This window comes from Mirounga leonina, unplaced genomic scaffold (assembly GCF_011800145.1).
Source record: "Mirounga leonina isolate KUSES-001 unplaced genomic scaffold, KU_Mleo_1.0 Mir_118, whole genome shotgun sequence".
NCBI classification, from domain to species: Eukaryota; Metazoa; Chordata; class Mammalia; order Carnivora; family Phocidae; genus Mirounga; species Mirounga leonina.
In genome coordinates, this window is record NW_023270277.1 from 6,123,166 (window position 1) to 6,145,332 (window position 22,167).

Sequence of the window (22,167 nt, forward strand, 5' to 3'; positions counted from 1 at the left end):
AAGAGAGTTAAGAGCAGGGGCGCCTGGGTGGCTCAGTCGTTAAGCATCTGCCTTCAGCTCAGGTCATGATCCCAGGGTCCTGGGATCGGGGACCCCCACTGGACTCCCTGATCTGCCTGCTTCTCCCTCTCCTACTCCGCCTGCTTGGATTCCCTCTCTCGCTGTCTCTCTCTCTGTCAAATAAATAATAATTTTTAAAAAAGAGTTAAAGCAAAATTTTAATGTGAGAATTTAAGAGTTTAGAAATTAATTTCTTTGGGGGCGCCTGGGTGGCTCAGTTGGTTAAGCGACTGCCTTCGGCTCAGGTCATGATCCTGGAGTCCCGGGATCGAGTCCCGTCTGCTTCTCCCTCTGACCCTCCTCCTTCTCATGCTCTCTGTCTCTCATTCTCTCTCTCTCAAATAAATAAATAAAATCTTTTAAAAAAAATTAATTTCTTTGATTCTCTAAACATGAGGGTCAGACCCAATGACTGTAAGCTTTCATTTCTCTAAGACTTTCCCAATTATGAGTTACGCTGTCAAGGATAAGGAAGTGATTAGACAGATGGTCACCTTACTCCGTGATTTCTCCTTCATAGCCCTTGTGCAATCTACCACGATTATTTTCATAATCCCTCTATAATTCTATATAAATTATGCTTGGTAAGTTTCATTTAAAAGTCCAACATATTAAGGAATCATTACACGTTTATGTCTTTACAGAATCACAAAGAACTCAGAGAAAGAACTGCTGAGCAACTGTGCACTGTCCCACCCAGCCTTGCCACGGCTCCAGCCCCGGTCCATGTGGTGCTTCCTTCATTCATGCCTTCCTTCGTCATCTTCTCTTGCTCAGTTTTCTTTCTTTCTTTTTTTTTTTTAAGAAAATAAGCTTAAAATATCACATTACCAACCTTTAATTATGTTGAAGAAATTCTTCCTTGATGGGCTCTGACTGACACAAAGTAATTAAACTCTCCAGGACAACAAGCTACCCATAATTTGGCATCCATTAACTGTTTACAGTTTCGCTACGTACTATAGTCATTTGAGATACTTTAAGAAAACCCTTCAAATACTGAGATGTTTATTGCATTTTTAAAGTGTCCACAATCTTAAATATCCTGTTTGAAATTCCTCCAGAATTCCTTTACAGCACATGACATCAAATATTGAAATAGTGTTCTCACAATATTACACTTGAAAATACCATTTAGGAACAATATTTTAGGAAATAGAGGGTTTAAGGCAAGACATTCATTTGGAAAAGGTAATTTCGCTCAATCATCTAGATCGACAGGGTTAGTTTTCCACCTCTTCAGTGCCTTAGGATACGCAACATACATTCAGCAACAGGGCACATGTATGACCCTACGGACATCTGCTGAGGTCCTGAGTGCCCATTGAAATAATGGAAATATTTTTATATAAGGCGTGACCCACAGGGACATGGCATGGGAGAGGTTATTCACTCCATTCCCAATCTGGTATACAGGAAATTCCCCATCTAGATCCGTCCCATTTGCCCCCCTACTTCATCTTTTTCAAACGAACACAAATCCCTCGAAAAGGTGCTAAGATTGGTTTCTGTTAACAGAGACAAAATAGCCATCAGAGTGTTTTCCCCTTCATTGCTTTAATGATGAATGTCTAAAGGCTATTTCTTGATTCTGATTGCAAACATTGTTTGTTGTGGAAAAACTATTCTGTCCCAAAGAATTTTCTCTTTCATCACACTGTTTGGATCGAGACAGCTGCACATTTTCATGTGGAGTCTTTCCTCTTTGAGTTTTTTTCACCGGCAACAATAATACTAAGATACCAGCAATGTGCAGGCAGTAATACCAGGAGCTAAAAGAAAAAGGACAAAGTTTACTTTATTAAATTTTGAGAATGATTCCTTAGCAATGGCATCCTTGTCAAAATGTCACAGGCCCTGCGTAGGATGTGCATATTTACTCCATTAATTGGGCATTCCCACCCCCTCCCCTGCCCCATGACATGAAGCTCTCCAGCTCAGCAAGTGGGTATTTATAAAGCACCCTATAAACCCAGGCCACTTAAAAGCATGATACTAGATATCGTATTACATTCCTCTGTAAGGGTCATAAGTCCATGGCTACACAGAACAAAAACAAAAAGGTACTTATTGGCAGCTGCAGTGACCTGAAAATAATCTCTCAGTTCCACAGAATTGAACATTAAGAGCGAACAAAGAGGACACAGAGCTGGTCAAGACCTGAATGCTCTGGCCTCCTCTGCTGTGTATGGTCCCTAATTAAGTTACAAATATTCCAATGATGTAATAGATAATATTGCCTCTCGATGGTTGCTGTCACATAATAAAGCAAGACCATGTTATTAAAGATATTATTAGAAGCATCATTCCTGAAATCAAATATAAATCAAATGTGACCTTTTAGAGTTGTAAACTCAAGTGATTGTGAACAAAGTACCTGGGATAGAAAATCTAACCAACTGCTCAATCACATGTAAATTTATGTGATAATTTTGTGAAAAGGGGAATTTTAGCTGGAGTTCCTTGATGTCTTTCTGTAGGAGTATCGCCATATTTGGGCAACAATATTTGACCACTCTGGGCTGTCGTTCTAAATGCAAGGGTGGTGGAAACTCTATGAAAGGTGAAATTTTTGATCTCAGAGATATCACTAGACAGCGAAAGTGGAATCTGGTGGGTGAGGAAGAGAATAAAGAAAGAAATCTAACAGGGAATTCAAAACAAGAACTTCTATAATACAGAGAAGACAAAGGATCCGTGAAACGTAAAAGAATAAGAAGGGAACAAACTCAGGAAATAGAAGTAATTCAATTTTCTTTTGACCAAAGCAATTAAGAGAATTAACAATTCTTTGTAAAGGACAAGCTACACTTTTTTCTTTCTTTTTTTAAACTGCTCTGTCAGATCCCCTATGGTTCATCTTATTTCGAGTTCCCCTATCCTGTCGTTTTCGGAGTTAACCATCCGACAGCCTGAACTCCTGGTGCACAGACTTTACCGGTGCTTACTCGTAATTGTCATAAGACATATTTTGCTTCTGCTCCCAGAATATTCCCAGTGACACATAAGCCTCTGCTGGAACACACAAACTCCTACACCCTGACCCCAGAGCAGGGGTGAGCAAACTCCAGCCTGCAGGGTGCATCGAGCCTGACGTCACTGTCTTAACCGGAGGCACCATGGACCTATAACATGGTATTAGCCCTGGGTGTACAACATAATGATTCAATATATGCACATACTGCAAAACAATCACTGCGGTAAGTCTAGCTAACAGCCAAGTGTGAAAAGAACAGCCACGCTTTCCAGTTAAACGTCTGAGAGATCTGAGGCGGTGCTCGCCCCACTGACACTTCTCTGTCTAAATCACACTCCTCTGAAGGGTGAGTGGTGGGAATCATTCCATAAAAAACTTGAGACTTGCTGGTTTAAGATGAAAAGGTAACTATAGAGAGTAAGGCTGTGGTGCTATTTTTCTAAGCTATGCAATAGCAAAGAGCTCGCTCTTCAAAACAAAGTGGTTCCCGCTGGCATCTTTGTGAGAGTGACACTTACCTGTAGAACGCGAGCGACGGGTTTATGGAGAGAAGGACGAATGGCACAACTGTGTAGCTTATTGCTATTTGAGTCACTACCCATGTTAGAACATCATACAATAATTTCAGTTGGGGAGGTTCGATGAAATAATGCCGAAAGTTACTTCTCATCTGAAATAAAGAAACAAAAATATTTGCTTTGTCTTTCACATTGTTTATAAGATCACACTGACCGTACCTGTTTCAAGGATGAGGAGTGACTGCTATTCCCACGCTCAGCTGGCGGACGTCTACAACGGGGCCACCCCCACGGGAGAAGTCAAGTCGGTTCAGGAAAAATGAATAGGCATTGTGTGTAAAAGATACGGAGAGAGCAAAATGTGGGAATCCGGGTAAAGGGCATGTGGGAGTGCTTTGCAACTTTTCTGTAGATTTGAAATCGTATTAAAAGTTTCTTTAAAAAGTTAAAAATAACGCTCCTTAAATCGTATTTGGTAAAGTATAGTATGTAAATAAAGTTCTGCCTGTTTTCACCTTTTCTACTACAATGAAATGAGACATCCTTCCTCTCCTTTAAGCTCTGCGTGTGTGAAAGACAGATGGGTATCATACACTGAGCTGAGGTCAAAAGACATTTAATCACAATAAATGGCAACAACGCACATTATTCTCAAGATAGGTGTTTCCTAATAACTGCTATTTAAACTTCTTTTTTTAGCTTCCAAAAAAGTAAAAACTTTTCAGTTTTGAAATGCACAAACTTAACCAAACATTATTTCCTCTTTTCTACTGTGTTCCCTGCTTTTCTTGTCTAACAGGTTCAGAGGTGAAACACAGCCCTACGGCGAGGATGCCACCGGGTTTTTCAGAAGTGACCTGCTGGATGGTTAATGGCACTCCCATAGAGAGACCATGATTCCTAGCGGCCGGATCGGACCCCAGCACCCACCACGTCTTGCCCGGCTCATGGCCACAGCAGCTACCCACCCTCTTCCCTTCCAACCATCGATGGCAAATCAGTTCTCCTGAGGCATGGCTTTTGGCATTCCACCCCCCTGCTTAAAAACCTCACCTGGCCCCCACGTACGCAGACAGAATGAGGATTAGGCCCTTTCCTAGGCTGGTGTTCAAGTTCTAGGACTACCCCTCCCTCTCCCTCCCCTGCACTCCTTTGCCCTTCCAGAATTATCTACACCTTAGGTATTCACGATGTCTCTGCTTCAACCAGATTTACTTGTCATTTCCAAACACACCGGGCACTTTCGAACTTGGTTCTGCTAATGTCATTTCCATGCCTAAAGCGTCACGTTCCACCCCCATCACACTTCACTCACTTTTGAAATAATGTTCATCTTTCAAAGCCCAAATCCAACTAAACTTTCCTAATGAGGCCACCTCGGGTCAACCCAACCGAAAGGATTTCTTACACCTCGAAACAACTGTTACTGACTACAAAACCCACGGGATGTATGACACGTGCCTCGTGCCTTACACGCATGCACACACACGTACATACGCTAGTACCTATTCGCCCCAGTTAGACCACGAATAGCCAGAAGGCACGGCCCTTGGTTAATACGTCTCTGAGCTTTCCCTCATGTACCCCCCATGGTACCGGAAAATCGCATGAATATCGGCTAGTTTGTTAAACGAAGGCTTCTCACCTGTAAGTGCTGTAAGAAGCCTGTTCAAACACCGTTTCTGTCCTGTTACTTGCCTCTGACTTTCGAGGACTTACACTAAATTGTCCTTCTTCTTTGTCCACCCATGTCACCAACCTAATTTCTCAACTATTTCCCAAAATACTACTCCAGGTTCCAACCAGGCCAGCACTCTAAAGAACTGTGTCCACCAGCCCAGGAACGGCCCATCCACTCTGTCTACACTGTTCATACTCCACTCTTCCTCTAAAAGAGGACTCAAACGTGACAGCTTTCAGGAAACATTTCTAAAATAAACCTACCCTTCTGATCCTCTTTATTTAACTCAGTTTTTAGCTCTCGTTCAGAAAATTCTGTCAAGACAATGAACACTTGGTGGGGCACCTCCCACGTGCCAAGTCTGCTCCTCAGATGAACCAAGCGTGGCGCCCCCGGGAGCATTCAACAAACACGCGAGGCACACGGCTCACTTCTGGCCAGGGCCCCAGACACAAGGCCTGCCTGTGGAGGGGTCCTCGCCTCCTCCACCAGCGCAAGGGGACCACCAGTGAAGTAGGAAATGGAGTTCTGGGTACTCACAGCTCGCGCTGCCAATGTCATCACCACTCCTGTCAGAAACGTCAGGTAATATCCTGGATACACCCCATGCCAAATGGCAGACAGAATGAATGTCTGGATAGTTGGACTCACGGAGGCTCGTTCGTAACAAACCCTAGAAGCCAGAAAACCATGGAGAGCCAAGGGGAGTGAGTGATCAGAGTTTAGATAGTCCACAGCGATCATTCTTTTCTTACCTGACAGGACAGAGAGTAACCAGGAAAACAGCCACCACTTAACATCAGCAATAACTTGACCTGTGACCTCAGGGAGGTGATAGCTACTAAACACTCCTACTTAACTAGGAAAATAAATTTGATTTTCGTCTTTTTATGGTATGTGTAATAGCTAAAATGAGCATTGCCAGTATTTAGAAATCTACATGACTTACCAAAATATCTTTAATATTAAAGATACTTTATTTTACTTTTTTTAAAATTTTCTTTAATGACTTTTGTTTAATTAAGAACTTTCAACTGACCTAATAACACTTCTTCCTGGCAAGTCTGGCTGTGGCTTAGACTAAAATTTCTCAGTAACAGGGTAAAGCACTCAGATGAAAATAAGATTTTCCAAAGGTATCAAATTTATTTTTTTAAGTCATCTCTATGCATGGGGCTCAAACTCACGACCCCGAGATCAAGAGTCATGAGCTCCACTGCTGAGCCAGCCAGGTGCCCCACAGGTGTCAAATTTAAAATACAACAGTAACAAAAATCACACAACAGATTAGCTCAGAGAATCTGCAGCCAGTGGAGAGACTGCAAGGTACCACGAAGTGACACTATTGTATGGCGGGCATTTCGAGGGGTAAAGATACTCAACTTGTCACAAAATAAAGGACATTCCCAAAACAGGCTGCTTGGCACAGAACAGTGCTTAGAGCTGTACCGTCACAGGGCAAGATTTCATAAATAAACTCGAGGTGGAGTAACAGGTCTCACTGGGAACAAGAGGCAGAGTCACCGGGAGTTTCTGTGCAATTTCCTAACTGATGCTGCTATGCTTGGTCTGCCTGTATCTCCCCCTTGGCCGTGCGACCAACTCCTATCACAATCCCAGCACCAGCAACAGCCCCCCACCCCCCATCCCTGCTCTTCCTCCCTACAGGAAATGGTGCACGAAGGTGACGCTGCTGTTTTTTTAACAAGATCACAAACTCTCTGGCTGCAGGGGCTGGGTCTTTGTGTCGGACTCATCCTTGCATCCTGTGCCTAACATGCAGAAGCACCTGTCAAATTGAAATATTTTAAAACTGGAACTGTTCTGGAAAATCTAGGGCATCTGTACAGTGGTTGTGTAGCTACTTTGTTTTTACTTAACACACCTCCAGGGAATGAGAGTAGGAGGACACCAGCCATCTCAGACCCCGGAAAGATGCCGGGGAGAGCGCACCGAGAGGCCGGGGAGAGCTACATTCACCACTCAGGCTGAAAAGTTCTCACATCTGATAGACTCTCGCTTCAGGGGATGTTAGCAGTGTTTCCTGGGTTAACACCAAGGTCCCAATGTCACTCAACACACTGTTAATTTAGTCAAGAATCTGAACTCGGTGAAGCTCAACCTCAAGTCTTAGATGCCAAAGCGCAGCTAAAGCCTGCTCTTGAAGAAACATACCTTTTGAGCCAAAGAGCTGTCTGAATATTCCAATTATCAAGAAACATCTTGAAACTTGTTGACATCTGAAAAACAAAAGAACTTTTTTTCTTTGGCCCACAAAATGATGAAGCTTGAAATATAAGTAATAACATTTTATTGTGCTAAAAATAAGTTACTTGACATTGATGGTAGGTACTGATTTCTTTCCTTAATACTGCTTTTCTAATACAGTAACATCATCGTGTAAATGGAATTTATTTTAGAGGCCATCTACGAGATAAATGGATTATCACTATTTTCTCCTATATGTTAAGTTATTGGGGTTGTCATAGGATTATCCCAAAGACATTCCTGATATGTAAATGACCTTTCAGTGACCCTTCAATGACTCTTTCATTGGGGACTGGACGTCCCATCAAGCCAGTCTCTCAATCCCCTCACCTCCATGCCTCTTCGGCCACCATCTGTGGCCACCCGGAACCTTGGCCCCACCTGGAATCACCACCGTCTTCCCAGCTGTCCAGTCTCTCCACACAAGCCTCTCCCATAAAAGCTTCCCCTTGACCTCAGAGGGAACTTCTGGTCCCCTACCTCTCCTTCCCTCGGTAACTATCTCCTCCTTGCATCTTCACTTCCTTCCCACCATGTAAATTCCATGGTCCATTATTTACTACTCTCATCAAAATCCTGGGTGTGTTTGTTTCTTTTTCCTTTTCACTCACCTCCCTATCAAAATCCTAATCCCAGATCAACCTTACTTTCCCCCTTCCCTACTTATAACCTCTGAATCCGAGTGCAGAATATCATACAGCCTTCGAGACTTCTGTCCGAAATCCATCCTTCTTGATATCAGTTGAGCCCTCAACCTACCAAGCAATCCTTGTTTCCCTAAACAGTGTATTCTCCTCTTCCTGAAAACAGCTATTGGATTGAACCATTTTAAACTTTTTTTTTTTTTTTGGTAAGTCAAAAGCAGGTAAATATCAGCAATTTCAGGAGATCCCAACTAGTACTTCAAAAGTTCCCCACTTTCTTATCTCTGGTCCTATCACTCCCCACCCCCACCCCCCATCTTCCCTCCATCGCTCCCAACAGGTGATTTTGCCTCTAACTTTATTGAGATGATATAAACTATCAGACTCCAAATTCTCACATCAAAACTACAAAGTCAGCTGCCTCCACACTTCCCTTCCTCCGTCCCTGGTTCCTCCTCCAACACGGTCAATCCCTGCACCTGGCCTCTTATCTCCCTGTTCTCCATCTTCTTAGGGACCTCGTGTGTCCATCAGCCTCTCTCTCCCCCTACCATATTTTCACACTGTCTTCCAATAGTCTAACTGGTAAACATGTGTCAATCTCTCCATTTTAAAACAAAATTAAGCAAAACAAAAATCCCCCCTTCAATCACCTGTTCCCCGCAGCTGTGGCCTTATCTCTACCCTCCTTCCCTGTACAGGTAATGAATGCCTAAGAGTTGCATAATCTGGCTTTCATGCCTCTCCCTCCCTGGACACTGTTACCAAAATCATCAATAAACTCCCCTGTTGTTACAGCTGATGGTGCTCGTGAGCCCTCCTCTGGCTGCACATCTCAGCAGCCTTTAACACTGACTACCGTTCCCTCCTTCAGAAAAACAAACTCCTTTATTCTTCACTTCCTCTTATACCATGCAGTCTCAACAAGGGTGATATTGCTCCCAAGATGATAAAAACCAGTTCTTGGGGGCAAAAAGTCTTACTATTTTCATATATAAAGCACACATATACATAGAGTACATACACCGATATACAGTATATGTGATATTAAATTTCATGGGGGCTTGATTAGGAAAAACACGTCTCAAAGTCTCCACAGGGAAGCAATAATGAACAGGAAGTTAGAAACACTGCCATGTATTCATCACTCAATTTCCACAATTTTCAGTTTTTCCTTCCCCTTCCCCATTTTATTACTGACATTAAGAGAATTTCAAAGCAAATACCAGACATCTTGGTTCACCTGTAAATAGTTCAGAATTTATTGGACTTCTTTTAAAAAACCAAGATCAGACCTAACAAAATTCTTACTCCTTAATATAATCACCTAATACTCCTCTTGTATTCAAATATCGCTGATTGTTTAAAAACATGTTTTTCCAGTTGGTCTGTTCAATCGTGATCCAAACAAGGTGCACACAGTGCATCTGGCTAAAGCTTCTTTTAAGCTGTAAGATCCTCTCTCTGCCCCCCTCTTTCCCCATGTCATTTATTTGTTGGGAAAAAATGGGTCATTTGTCTTGCAGAATTCCCCACTTCTGGATCTGGTGCTTAACTTACTTCTCCACACTCTACACTCCCTCTAAATTTAGCAAGATTGAAAGACCTAACCAGGTTTAACTGTCCCAGCAAGTCCTTGAGAGACGGTGCTGTATTTCCTACGGCCTCCCATCACAGGCGCCTAATGACAGACTGTCCCACTTGGAGTGATGAGCTTTCAGTGATGTTAAGGTGCGTCGGTGGGTCCTGACCCATTCACTATAAACTTGGTTGTCAAACTTTCACTTAAAGTTTTGGTAGTTTCTATTGTTGGAATCATTCTCTCAGGCTGGCAAACCGATGTCCCCTGTTAGTTCTCCTCTTCTCTCTCTGGCTCCTCCTCCTGACTGCCTTCCTCGGCCCAGCCTATGAGCACAGGTACTCCGGGGAGCGGGGGGTTCTCATCCCTTGTGGGTCTCTCAGTGCTCTCTCGTGGCTACTCTCGTGGTTTCTCCCAAACCTTGAAATGCCACAGGCTGGTAGTTCCCCAATGAGGATCTCCAGCTCAGGTGTTGTGGCTAGTGGCTGGTCATTTATTTGCCTGCCGGACAATTTAGTTGAGTCTGAAATCTGAACACACAGTATCTTTCCCTTCAAACCTGTGCCTGTTCTTTGTTCCTTCTCCCAGTGAAAGGCATTGCCATAAAACTGGCTTAAGCCAGGTATCTGGTCCCGATTCATAACTCACTCTCTCTTGCTGATGCCAAAGTAACACCGAGTTCTGCTGGGTCTCTGGAACAGTGCTCCCAGGTGCTTATGTCTCTCCAACCCGACTGGCACTACCCTGGTTCAGGTCACCATCACCTTGGATAAACACAACACCCTGCTAACAGGCCACTCTGTCCCACGAGGGCAACTCATCTACCTGATGCAGCCAGATCCTTCCTAACCACAGCTGTGATCACCTCGCTTGTCTGTATAAAACGCATCGACAATACCCCATCGCTCTTTTAAGAGCTCCAAACTCTTAATATGGCCTCTGGAAGTATCTGGACCTGTCTTCAATTGCTGCAGGCTCGTCTGTCACCACTCCCTGTGTTGTGAGCCTTATCCCCTCAGGATGCTGTTCCTCCTCTCCTTGGAGTGCCTGGCAACCTCCTCCTTACCTTTTAGGACTCGGATTAGACATTATTTCCTTCAGGACCCCTCCCTGAGCTATCTGATCTGAGTTGGAGCCAATCTGGCAGCACACACCCTACACCTCTCTGATCACAACCTATCCTTCTGTGCCCCTTTGGCCCGCTCTAGACTAAAGCTCCACAAGGGCCCAGATCACACAATCTTACTCACTGGATCCCCAGTGCTGGTGCACATGCGAATGACTGATAAATACTGGTTGTATGGAAGAATGAGTATTATCAATAAAAAACCTTCAACACCACTCTTGGGACATCACATCATAACCCGTAAAAGCAAAGTATGGTACGTAAAATATCACATGGTAACTAGCCTGTAAATGATTGACTAACCTCTATTTGTTGAATTCTCAAATTGGAAATCAAGTCCCAACGAGCTGTTCCATTTTCATCATATCCTCTGAAACCAAAGCCTGCAGCATTATTAATAGCATCAGCTGCAGTAAACAAAGTGAAAAGAGCATATTAAGAATCCATATAACAATCTACCATGTTCTCCCAGAAGGTATATGTTATTATATACTAGGATCTTTTTAAACAGTAGATTTATTCATTTTCATCTTTATCTGATACTATAATAAAATGGGCCTTGACCCAGTTTTTAGGATATCCTAACAGTTTCTAGGATATTCCCTTGTATTTAGGATATGAGCTGTAAAGTTGGTTTCTTCTAATAGAGGACTCTAATTTTTCAAGTTGGTCTTTAACTACATATCCTCAAGAGGGCGCTCTCCCCGCTAGCTACTAAGATACACCTCCACACGTTAACAGTCAGTCCCAGGCAACTTACCTAAGGTCCATGCAAAATAGTATTTGGGTCTGGCAGCCAAAAGTGAGACATAGAGATAGACGACTTTTGTTGGCCATGATGCTGTAGCTTGAAAATGCTCATCGATGTTATACTCCACAGGTAATGTTTTAGAGATGGTCAGGTGAAAGAATAAGGAAAGTCCACAGACTAAGAGCTTCTGAATGACTGCGACCTGAAAGAACAAGACAAGATTTCATAAGCTTAATCTATACCCCTTTTAATTCATCTGACATACTACTGCCAGATTAATCTGGCATAAACTCTATAACTCTCCTGGTCAAAAATCATAAACTATGCTGCACTCAGCATGTCAAGCCCTCAGGGTCTCACGGTAGGAACATGTATGTCCAGCCTTCTCTCTACTACCTCTGGATTAGGGCTCAAGACACACTAGAAACCTCAATTTGTGTTTTCAAAGCTTTCAGTTAAAAAAAAAATACCTGAAAGCAAACACAGGCCTATAGGTGTGAATACACAAAAATAATCACATGAATAACTTTTGGGAGTGGATTTCGTATTATACACACACACACACACAAAGAGCTTATTTTTCCATTGTGCTTTTCCCTGTATTTTCCAAATGCTATGTGTATTTCATGGACATTATTTTTACACTAAACAATTTAATGCATCCCTTTAAGTCTGACAGTTCTCTAATGCAATTTTATTCACAAATGATAAAACCAAAAGAACTACACACCCCCAAAAAAAGATTGGCATAAAAGACTCTGGTAGGGGGTGCTCAGCGGGGGGTCTGCTTCTCCCTCTGACCCTCTTCCCTCTCGTGCTCTCTGTCTCTCATTCTCTCTCTCAAATAAATAAATAAAATCTTTAAAAAAAAAAAAAAGACTCTGGTAGGGGGAAAAAAAAAAGGCCATTCTTTCCTATATCCTGGTAAGGTTAAATCACCTTAAAAGAATCCAACTCATGGTGGTTTTGTATTTTTAGTAAGCCAGAATATTTCAATCTGACTCAATAGAGGGGAGATTATAGCACCTGCCAAGGGAAAGAAACAGGTGGAAGAAAGGAAAGGCTGCGTCCAGGTAATGGAACATAACAAGATGCTTGGATTTTGAGTGTCCTGCATAGTAGTCAAATACTATTCAAATTAATCTGCAAATGAATATTCATGTTTTCACACTTTCTATAACAGTGCCAAAAGAAAGGGCTCAAAGGCAAGAGTCAAAGCACATGCCAGATTCACCGCATTTCTGAAAAAGCTGTCTTTGCTCTCGGGCCACTTGTTAGGAGGTATTGAGCACTCGAGGACTCTTTGCTGCAGCCTTCATTCTCATTTTCCTCAATGTTTTTTTAAAGCTTTCTCTAGTACAATAAGGCTACATTTTCTTCACCCCTCCCCCAAAATATCTAAGCTTTACATTTGAAAAGAGATTTAAAACAGGTAATTAGAGAAAAATTATAATCTCACAGTGAGATGAAACAAATGGCCTCATACATTAACCTAAAAATTGGGTGTATCATCTTAGTGACACAATGAGCAATACTGTGGCCGTGAGACTAGACACACAAGTTTCCAGGTCTCAGTTTCAAAACAAAAATTAAAGTAGCATACACTTGATCTCGACTACCAGGCAGCGCACAAAGGCTCAGGCAATGTGGGATCAGGTAGCTTGGAAGGCAGGAGTGAGGGCCTAAACCTGGGAGGCCAGGGATGACCCCTGGTTCCCACCGCCTCCCTGCTTAGTAAAGGGGCACCCTTCCACCATTCCAGCAGGAAGGCAGAAGTCAACTCTCAGAGAAGCTGAACCAGAGAAGATCCAGGCTTAGGGACATGGGTCCAGAGTGGGGGGCTGGGTAAGTGCTAGAATGAAAACGGGGAGACTCGAGGAAGTCTACAGCCTGAGAGGTGGATCCTCAGCCCCCGTGCCTGGGCCAGGTCCAGAAACAAGCAGTCAAGTTTGTATCTACCTCCTAAGATGGCAGAAGACTGAGGGATCCTTCACTAAGAAGCTAAGGAGCCCCAGAGGAAAGTTCTACAGACGTCATGACAGAGACTGACAAGTGCTCCCCAGAAGCCACCCTCCGCTTCTTGCACAAAGATGGAATTTTTATTTGGGCACGTCTAGCTAGACCACACATGACTATCCCCTTCACAGCTGAGTGTAGCCACGCGGTCCATGCGATGTTAGCTCAAGTACAGCTCCTGTGGCGAGCCAGCTTACACCGTGGGGATGGGGGCAACGCCCTAAGGATGGCAAAAACAGGGGAGAGCTTGGATCCCCAACCCATGGAGCTGCCACATTACCCATGGACCACTGACACTTCAGATGTCGTGGGAGAGACCTTGTTTAGGCCATTGTGATTTTGGTCCTTGTTTCAGCGCCCAAACCTGTATCTGATTTAGATAAAGACAATCGGGAGGTGCCCAACAAAAGGGCCATTGGCTAACTGACTGTCCTACTTTGGATCCCAAGAGTCCACACACTCCAGTGATGCACAAAGAGCTTCCAAATGCCTTTGAGTGATTTGTAAATACCACTCTGACAATATAAACTTTTCACATATGGAATTTACCCTAAAAATATAGTAAGACAGTGAAATAATAGATTAAGAGTATTTGCCATTGCCAACAACCTCTGATTTATGATGTCTACAACCCAAAAGAGGAAAAGCCACATTTATAAGAGTGAATCCCATAAAAATTCAGAGTGAGGTGACAGAATATATAAATTTGTATTATTCTTTGTTGGGTTTGATTTACTGCTACTCAGAAGTTTATACCACTTGAAATTTTTCAAATATTTTACAACATTATGTCTAGTACCTTGATCCCTAGCTTTTAATCCTCTTTCCAGTATTCCAGAACAAGATTCTGGAAGATCGAAGCTATCTATATTAATCCTTTCTTTCTCCTGTGGCAGTGAGACCTCTAAAGGGTTAAGTGGTCAGCCTGGAGACACAAATAGTCAATGGAAGAGATCGGAATGTACTCGATTTCAAGTCTGAATTTCAAGCCCATATGATATGGCATTTATCAATTAACATTTAACCAGTAATAGAAAGTATGAAGACAAAAGCACCTTTTTGGTACAAAACACGAGTCACATGGCAGAAAAGAGATAAAATAAGAGCTTTTGTGAATGGGTGCAAATTTCCTCATTCATGCTTCATTTTATAGTTAACTTAGAAAGGAAGGTGATCCTTTGCTCAAGCCCCACATTGAGAAAAAACATACTAGCCCCCTTTTTTGTCTCATAGACTTTTTTTTTTTTTTAAAGATTTTATTTATTTGACAGAGAGAGAGACAGCGAGAGAGGGAACACAAGCAGGGGGAGGGGAAAGGGAGAAGCAGGCTTCCCGCAGAGCAGGGAGCCCGATGCGGGGCTCGATCCCAGGACCCTGGGATCATGACCCGAACCGAAGGCAGACGCTCAGCAACTGAGCCACCCAGGCGTCCCTGTCTCATAGACTTTTTGATTGGCCTAGTTCTCATGGGACTTTTAGATTCTACCAGATCAAATCCAACATAAGCTCGGCCTACACAAAGCCTCAGAGCCTTTCTTGATAAAGGAGTACCTATCCCAGCAGTCCAAAGGAAATAAAGCTTATGTTCAGTTGTGAGGCAATCTGGCACAGACTTTGTACTAGGACTGCCTGTGTTTGAATTCCAGTTCTCCTGCTGCCAACCTGGGACATCTCAGTCAAATCACGTAGGCCTGGTTTCCTCATCTGTTAAGCGGTGAGAGTAACAGCACCTACCTTGTGTTGTGAGTGCTGAGAGTGTCACTGTGAGGTGTGCCCAACAGGGCCGGGCACATGGGAAGTGCTTTCAAAGTGTTAGCTACTGTTAACTGTTTTATTGTGGGGAAGCAGGAAAACTTTCATGGACAAGGTGATATTTGATGTAGGCCTTTAAAGAGGAGTAAGATTTCAACTGGCAATGACCAGGAGGAGGAGAGGGAAGTCAGGAGAGGAGAAGAGAACACTTTGAATTAGCTGGAACATGAAGTGCAGGGAAGGAAGAAGCCTAAGAAATTAGGCTGGGTCAGTTCCGTGCAAATGGCTTTCTTGTAAAATATTCGATAACTATAAAACATCGTTTTCACTCAGGAACTCAGTACTGCTTTTTTTTTTTTTTTTTTTTTAAAGATTTTATTTATTTATTTGAGGGAGAGAGAGGTGGGGGAGAGAGAGCATGAGCAGGGGAAGGGCAGAGGCAGAGGGAGAAGCAGACTCCCCGCTGAGCAGGGAGCCTGATGTGGGTCTGGATCCCAGGACTCCGAGATGGTGACCTGAGCCAAAGGCAGACGCTTAACCCACTGAGCCACTGGGGTGCCCCTCAGCGGTGCCCCACTTCTTAAGTAACCTTAGTTTTGTTCTTTGATGATGATCGTACGGCTACTAGACATTACTACTAACTGCAGTGTGAAGAGTCATTTATCTTAAAGATAGTTTCAAAGACACAGCAAGCTCAGACCTTGAAGACATTAGTATCACTGAACAAACAACACTACGCAACACAAGCTGTCGAGGCTCAGGTCAACCTCATGAGCTTACGTTCGGAGACGGCTCTGCTCTCTCGCAGGGCATGTCCTCTTTCCCACTTGCGCCTGGCGGTGCCCTGTGGTGCGCCCGGCCCTCGATGAAGGTGATGTAGTCTCTGTAGGAGCAGAGTGGGCCCGCCAGGATGCCCATGAAGTTGCAGTTGTAGCTCAGGTACTCCAGGAGGCTTGGCATGCGCCTGCGGGTAAAACACACGCAGCTCGTGAGAGGGGGCCCCAAGCTCTTCGAAAACACGAAAACCCACCCAGCAGGAATCAGCAGCTTCCACCTCGCTGCTCTTCCCGTTTGCCCCACAAAGCAAGCTTTAATTTTCATTTGCATTCGTATGATAGGAATTCCAAAGATGAGGATGTGGTAATGCTCAGCAGTATTTCTGGAGAAGAGAGTTTCCATACAGATCTTTGTGAGCAACTACAAAGGGTTGCTACTGGATTTCTTCATTATAAAACAAACCTGAGACCGACAAGAGACGGCATAAAGAATCTTCCCCTACCAGTTAGACGTTCACTCACCCAACAAATCCATGTGTGCACTGACCACGTGCCCACACGCTCCAGGGTCTAGACATGCTACAATAACAAAGTAGAGCAATATTCTGCATTCACAGAGCTCACATAGCAGATGCAGAAAGCAGATAATTGAAAAAGATGTACTAAGTATTTTCAGAGGTGCTAAGTACTACAAAGATAAAGGGTTCTTCTTATATATATATATAAGAAGACCTCTTATAAGGCAACATCTGAGCAGAGACGGGAAGGCAGTGAGACAGGGAGCTATGTGAGTAACCGGGACAAGGATTCCGTGCAGAGGGAACAGTGAGTGTGAAATCCCTGAGATGGGGTGCGTCCAGCAGCAGGGAGGCCGGTGTTGCTGAACCAGAGAAAGAAACAGGAAAAAAATGAGAGAGAACCAAGGTGAGATCATCTAGGGCTGCCTTATAAGCCATGGTAGGAACTCTGGCCTTTATTCTGAATGCAATGAAAAACTACAGTACGGTTTCCGAAGATTCCCTCTAGCCCGAGTGTGGAGAGGACAAGGGTGGACGTCAGAAGGCCAGCCAGGAGGCCACTGGGATCCCCCGGCAGAGGCGACAGCGGCCAGGAACAGCGGGGGGAGCAGCGCCTGCATACACTCTGGCAGGACACCCCGGGGGGTTTGCTCACAGACTGGATGTGGGTGCAAGGGAGAACCGAATTAAGGATGCCTTGCAACGTTTGTCATTCAACTGCTTTGAGGTCTGTCCCGATGGCACGTGGCATCTAAGGTTTCTAGATCTTAATGCAGGAAACTGGGTAAAAAATACTTAGTAACACAAGAACCTATATAGACCGTATACATCATCATATAGATGAATTAGCAGTCTACGTCTTTATTTTCTTTTTCTTTTCCTTTTTTTTTTTTTTAAGAGAGAGAGCACATGTGCAGGAGCATGAGGCAGACAGGGGGGAGGGGCCGGGGGAGAGAGAAGCTCAAGCAGGCTCCCTGCTGAGCGTGGAGCCCAGCCGCCGCGGGTCTCAAACTCACAATCCTGAGATCATGACCTGAGCTGAAATCAAGAGTTGGACACTTAACTGACTGAGCCACCCGGGCACCCCTTATTTATTTTCTACCAGCAGTTCCATTTACTAAGTTTGCTTCCCACTGACAATTATAAACTATAATCAATAGAAGAACGACTCCACCTGAGGATGGGAAGCAGGCTTCTGGAAGATGTTACGATCCTTCCTTCCTCTCTGAGAAGTGGTTTCCTTAAAAAGCACAAACCCTCTCTGTGGCCAAGAGAAGCTGACAGACCTCCTCATATGTACCTTTATAAAAAACAATAAACAAGAAAACAGTGCTTCCTGTCCATCTGATACTAGCTACATCACCACTTAGCCCAAACTCCTTTTTTAGATCTTTCCAGAATTATTCTTCTACATTTAAAAGCGTTTTGAGCCTTACATATTTTCTCTTGAAGGCTCAAAACTGAGGAGAGAAAAATGTTGCTGGCAGATTTGCTCTTGCATTTTTTTCCGTAATGCTGAAAGAGAATGCTTTCTCACTGCCTCACTCGCTGGGTAAGTGCCCGACAATCAAAAGCCACGGAAGAACTTCCTGTGCTCCCATCACAAAGCTCCATCTCAACCCGCCCCAAACAATGCCAGGTTATCAAGGCGCAGCCCAGTCCTACCAAGTCAAACTATGTATCACAATTTGCAAGGACAGGAGATAACTCTGAACCGTGAAATTTGCTGAAGTAATTTCTGGCTCAATGGTCGTATCAAATGACAAATCATTTTAGGTACTCAGTAGATAATTATATTTGCTATTAAAATGAGAACGAAGTATAACTGTAATACTTCATTTATGACATTACATGAAAGAATCCCTTCATTCCATAAATATTTATTTGGGATCAACTCCACATTGTCCCAGGTTTGAGCTTCTCAGTTTCAGCATTATGGACTGTTTTGGACAATACGTCTTTGTTGGCAGGGGCTGTCCTGGGCACCGAGGCTGTTTAGCGGCATCCTGGCCTCCACCCGCTAGGTGTCAGCAGCACCTCCCCTCTCCGCCGTGACAACCAAAAATGTCTCCTGCGGGGCCACAAGCACCCTCAGTGGTGAACTGCATTGAGGCCATGAGACCAGAATGATCAATGGGCCAAAGTTCTATCCTCACAGAGTTAACAGAGAGAGGGACAATCAAAACAAATACATAACATCAGACAGTAATACATACTACGAAGAAAAATCAAGCAGGGCCAAGGACAGAAAGTGACGGCAGGGAAGGGGGTTCTGACAAGGAGCTCGGTGTAGTTACGAGGGGCAGAGCTACCAGCTCTGGTCTTAAGCGGTTAGTCTGCTCCTAGTTAACTACATGAGGAGCCACTGTGGGGTTTCCCTCAGAGGAGGGGAAAATATAGTCCAACACACATTACAAACACCTCTGGCTGCTGAGTGGAAGGTAGACGGTGGAGGGAAAGAAGACAGAAATCTGAACCCTGCTGGGGAGGCTGTTCCAGTAGACCAAGCAGAGGGCGAGGGTCCAGCTGGGGTGGTCTCAGTGGGAATGGCAAGAAGCCAGTCAGATCAGGGGCAGTCAGATGTCATGGTCACATGAGAGACAGGTCTCCAAGGGAGAGTGAACTTGCCAGTGAAGCAGATTTGCAGTAAGAACGCGTGAGTTTGCCCAAGTTTTCGCCCTAAGGCACTAGTGACAAATGGTGCTGCTGTGAACTGAGCGGGTAGTGGGCTGGGGAGAGGGAAGAGGGAGGCAGGACTCAGGAGTTCTATTTGGAGCGTGTTCTATTTGAGATGCCAGCTCAGATCCACGCTGGGATGCTGAAATGGCAGTTGGCTACAAGGCTGGAGCTCAGGAGACAGGTGGGAGGACAGTTACGAGACCTCAAACATGCAGGCAGTATTTAGGGGCAATGGACTGCATGTGACCCCCAGAGGAGACGGAGATGTCTAAGCGTGTGCCTCGGAGCCCACGAATATTTAGTGGTGAGCCTCGGAGCGGGGGGATTCAGCAAAGACAACAGAAGTAAACAGCCAGGGAGGCAAGAGGAAAACCAAGAGGGTGGGGTCCCGGAAGACGAGAGAGGAATATTTCAGGGACTGAATGGTCTGCTGGATCGGACGGTGCTGAGAGGCTGAGCTGCGTGCAAACCAAGGCTGACCGACCACTTACACCCCCCGAGATTAAGGGTCCCCTTGAAGCATGCTATCAGACCAGCGGTGAGGACAAACCCGACTGCGGGGGCCTGAAGAGGGTGAGGACGGGACGATGGTGACATACATCTTTCACAGAGTCTTGCTCTAAAGGCTGCAGAGTAATGGGGAGGGAGCTCGAAGGGGAAGTGAGGTAAAGGTGTGTCTCCTTTCAGCGGGAAAAGATGGGGAAAGGATGAGTGACCATGCAAGGGACGGGACAACCGAGGAAGCAAAAGCCTTCAGTTAAAGAGAAGCAGCTGGATTCAGTGAGAAGTGAGACGCTGGCCTCGGATTGGATGAGGGACAGTGAATCCTTGGTATTGGACAGAAAGAGGAGTATTTGTTACAGACACAGGCAGTCTGGCAGGTTTAGTGGTAGCAAAATGAAGTAGGGTTGCCTTTCTTTTCTCCAAGAATCAAACTTTGCTACCACCCTAAGTGAGTGCAGGGGAGGGAGTGCTGTAAGTCTGAGGAAGGAGCACACAAGAGCTCACGGCTGGGGGGGGCAGGGGGGCAGGGGGGGCGGGGGTGCGGAGCGGGGAGCGCACGGGACAGATGCAGCCAAACTCCTGGCAACACTAAGGCCATGATTCTAAGTTTGCGGTAACACACTCAAAACAGGTCCAATCTGCAATGAATGTTTTCCACTCTGCTTTCTTCCACTGTTTAGGTAGGCAGAGAGTCGAATTTAATAGGGTTTGGGATTTTGCCAGGTGGGTGTGTGGGAAGGAAAGGCAGAAATGGGGGGCTGCGTGTCTCTTAATGAGAGGTTTAGGGATGGGCGAAGGACGCCTAAAGATCACAGAACCCAGATCAAAGTAACCGCTCTGAGTATATTCAAATGTACACCTACTGATATGTAAATACTGACTATAGAGAATATCAAAATAGAATAATCTTAAAGATGGGGAAAATATTAGAAGATTCCCAAGACATGCTACCAAAAGGGTCTATCTACTATCACAAGCTTAACCTCATTCTTCCGACAGCCATGCATCTGTTTGTTCTAGATTTACCGAAAACAAGGGGCTTCCTAGGAATTTTTCTTTAGGTAAAATGATTCAATCTCTAATTATATTAGACTAAGATAGAGTCTTCCAAGAAATTAAGCTATTCCTTAGATTAGTCAACAAAGTACTATCATAAATGAAGTAGAAACCTACCCAGAATGAAATCCTCAAATAATATCAAGAAGATCTTACTGGTTCTTCATTATTTCAAAACATGGTATCTATGTGTCGTATTAAAATATCTTAGCCCAGTAACTGCCATCAAGTTATCAGTCTATAAACAAAAGCAGCGATTATCACTCATTACTACGTGGCAGACATGAAGACTGTCTTCAGAGAACTCAGAAAATCATAGGAGAGACAGAAAATTTAGTGATATCCGCGTGGTACATAATATATCCAAGGTGCCATGGGAGCCTTAGAAGGGACAGGCAGCCTAGCCTAGCAAGATGTGGTGGCAGGGCGGTGTGTGGAGGGAGGAAAGTTGGTTTTCATGAAGTCAGTACCGCCAGCAGGATGAGTCAGCCTTAGCCATGAGAGTAAAGTGCGTCTGAGGCAGAGACCACGCGAATCAAGCAAGGCAAGACATGACAAGAGAGCACGTACCTTACAGCTAACCCCCTCTGTGATGATGTCAGTTCTTCATCCTTTCGAAACATCCCTGAAAAATAAAAATAGGGACTTTTATCAATTATGGTTTCCTCCAAGAAAAGAATGGTGTTTTTCCCCATTCACACTTCCACCACTTTTCTCATTGGAAATTCAAGCTATAATCCCAGTTTTGGAATAACCGGTTCCTTTCTTTCTCATTGCAACACAGGTTTAATCACATCAAAGGACCACCATGTAACTCAACACATCTAGGTCTGTAGGAGAGAAACAACACATCAGGGCACAAATCTGACTCTTCTCTAGAGGAAATCATTATTAACTTAAAAATTCCAAAATCCTAGCATATTTTATAGCAAACACTATGACTTTCAAAAGGGGGCATTAAGATGTTTCTATTATTAGATGATTTAAATGACTAATCAGTATTATGGGCTACAAGCTCAACATAAAGCAAGGAGTGATTTCCTTATCTCTCGATGACTCTAAGGAATGAAAACTGTACTCATATACCTTCTCCATCCATTTCTTTACCTTCTCTCCCCAAAGAGGAGGACACGATTTACAATTACACATCACCTTATTAGATTCTAAGCCCAATTTAAAGACCAAAGGAGGACTAAATTAAGAGGCAAACAATATACTTAGAAATTATTTGTAGGTCTTCTGTAGTAGAGGGTACAGGATGG

At 44.1% G+C, this 22,167-nt stretch overlaps 1 protein-coding gene across 3 annotated transcripts in view; it reads right to left on the minus strand.

Moving 5' to 3' along the window:
• Nucleotides 1-1,046: 1,046 nt before the first annotated feature.
• Nucleotides 1,047-22,167, minus strand: part of LOC118007355 (lysophospholipid acyltransferase 2) — a 118,431-nt gene continuing 97,310 nt past the window's right edge. For all 3 annotated transcript variants that reach the window (XM_035000412.1, XM_035000411.1, XM_035000413.1), the window contains 8 exons: nucleotides 21,476-21,530; nucleotides 16,153-16,336; nucleotides 11,614-11,806; nucleotides 11,157-11,260; nucleotides 7,412-7,476; nucleotides 5,777-5,909; nucleotides 3,556-3,707; nucleotides 1,047-1,832 (listed from right to left, as the gene is read on the minus strand). In XM_035000412.1, the coding sequence (XP_034856303.1) occupies nucleotides 1,610-1,832; nucleotides 3,556-3,707; nucleotides 5,777-5,909; nucleotides 7,412-7,476; nucleotides 11,157-11,260; nucleotides 11,614-11,806; nucleotides 16,153-16,336; nucleotides 21,476-21,530 (1,109 nt within the window). In that variant the 3' untranslated portion in view covers nucleotides 1,047-1,609. The remainder of the gene's footprint in view (nucleotides 1,833-3,555; nucleotides 3,708-5,776; nucleotides 5,910-7,411; nucleotides 7,477-11,156; nucleotides 11,261-11,613; nucleotides 11,807-16,152; nucleotides 16,337-21,475; nucleotides 21,531-22,167) is intronic.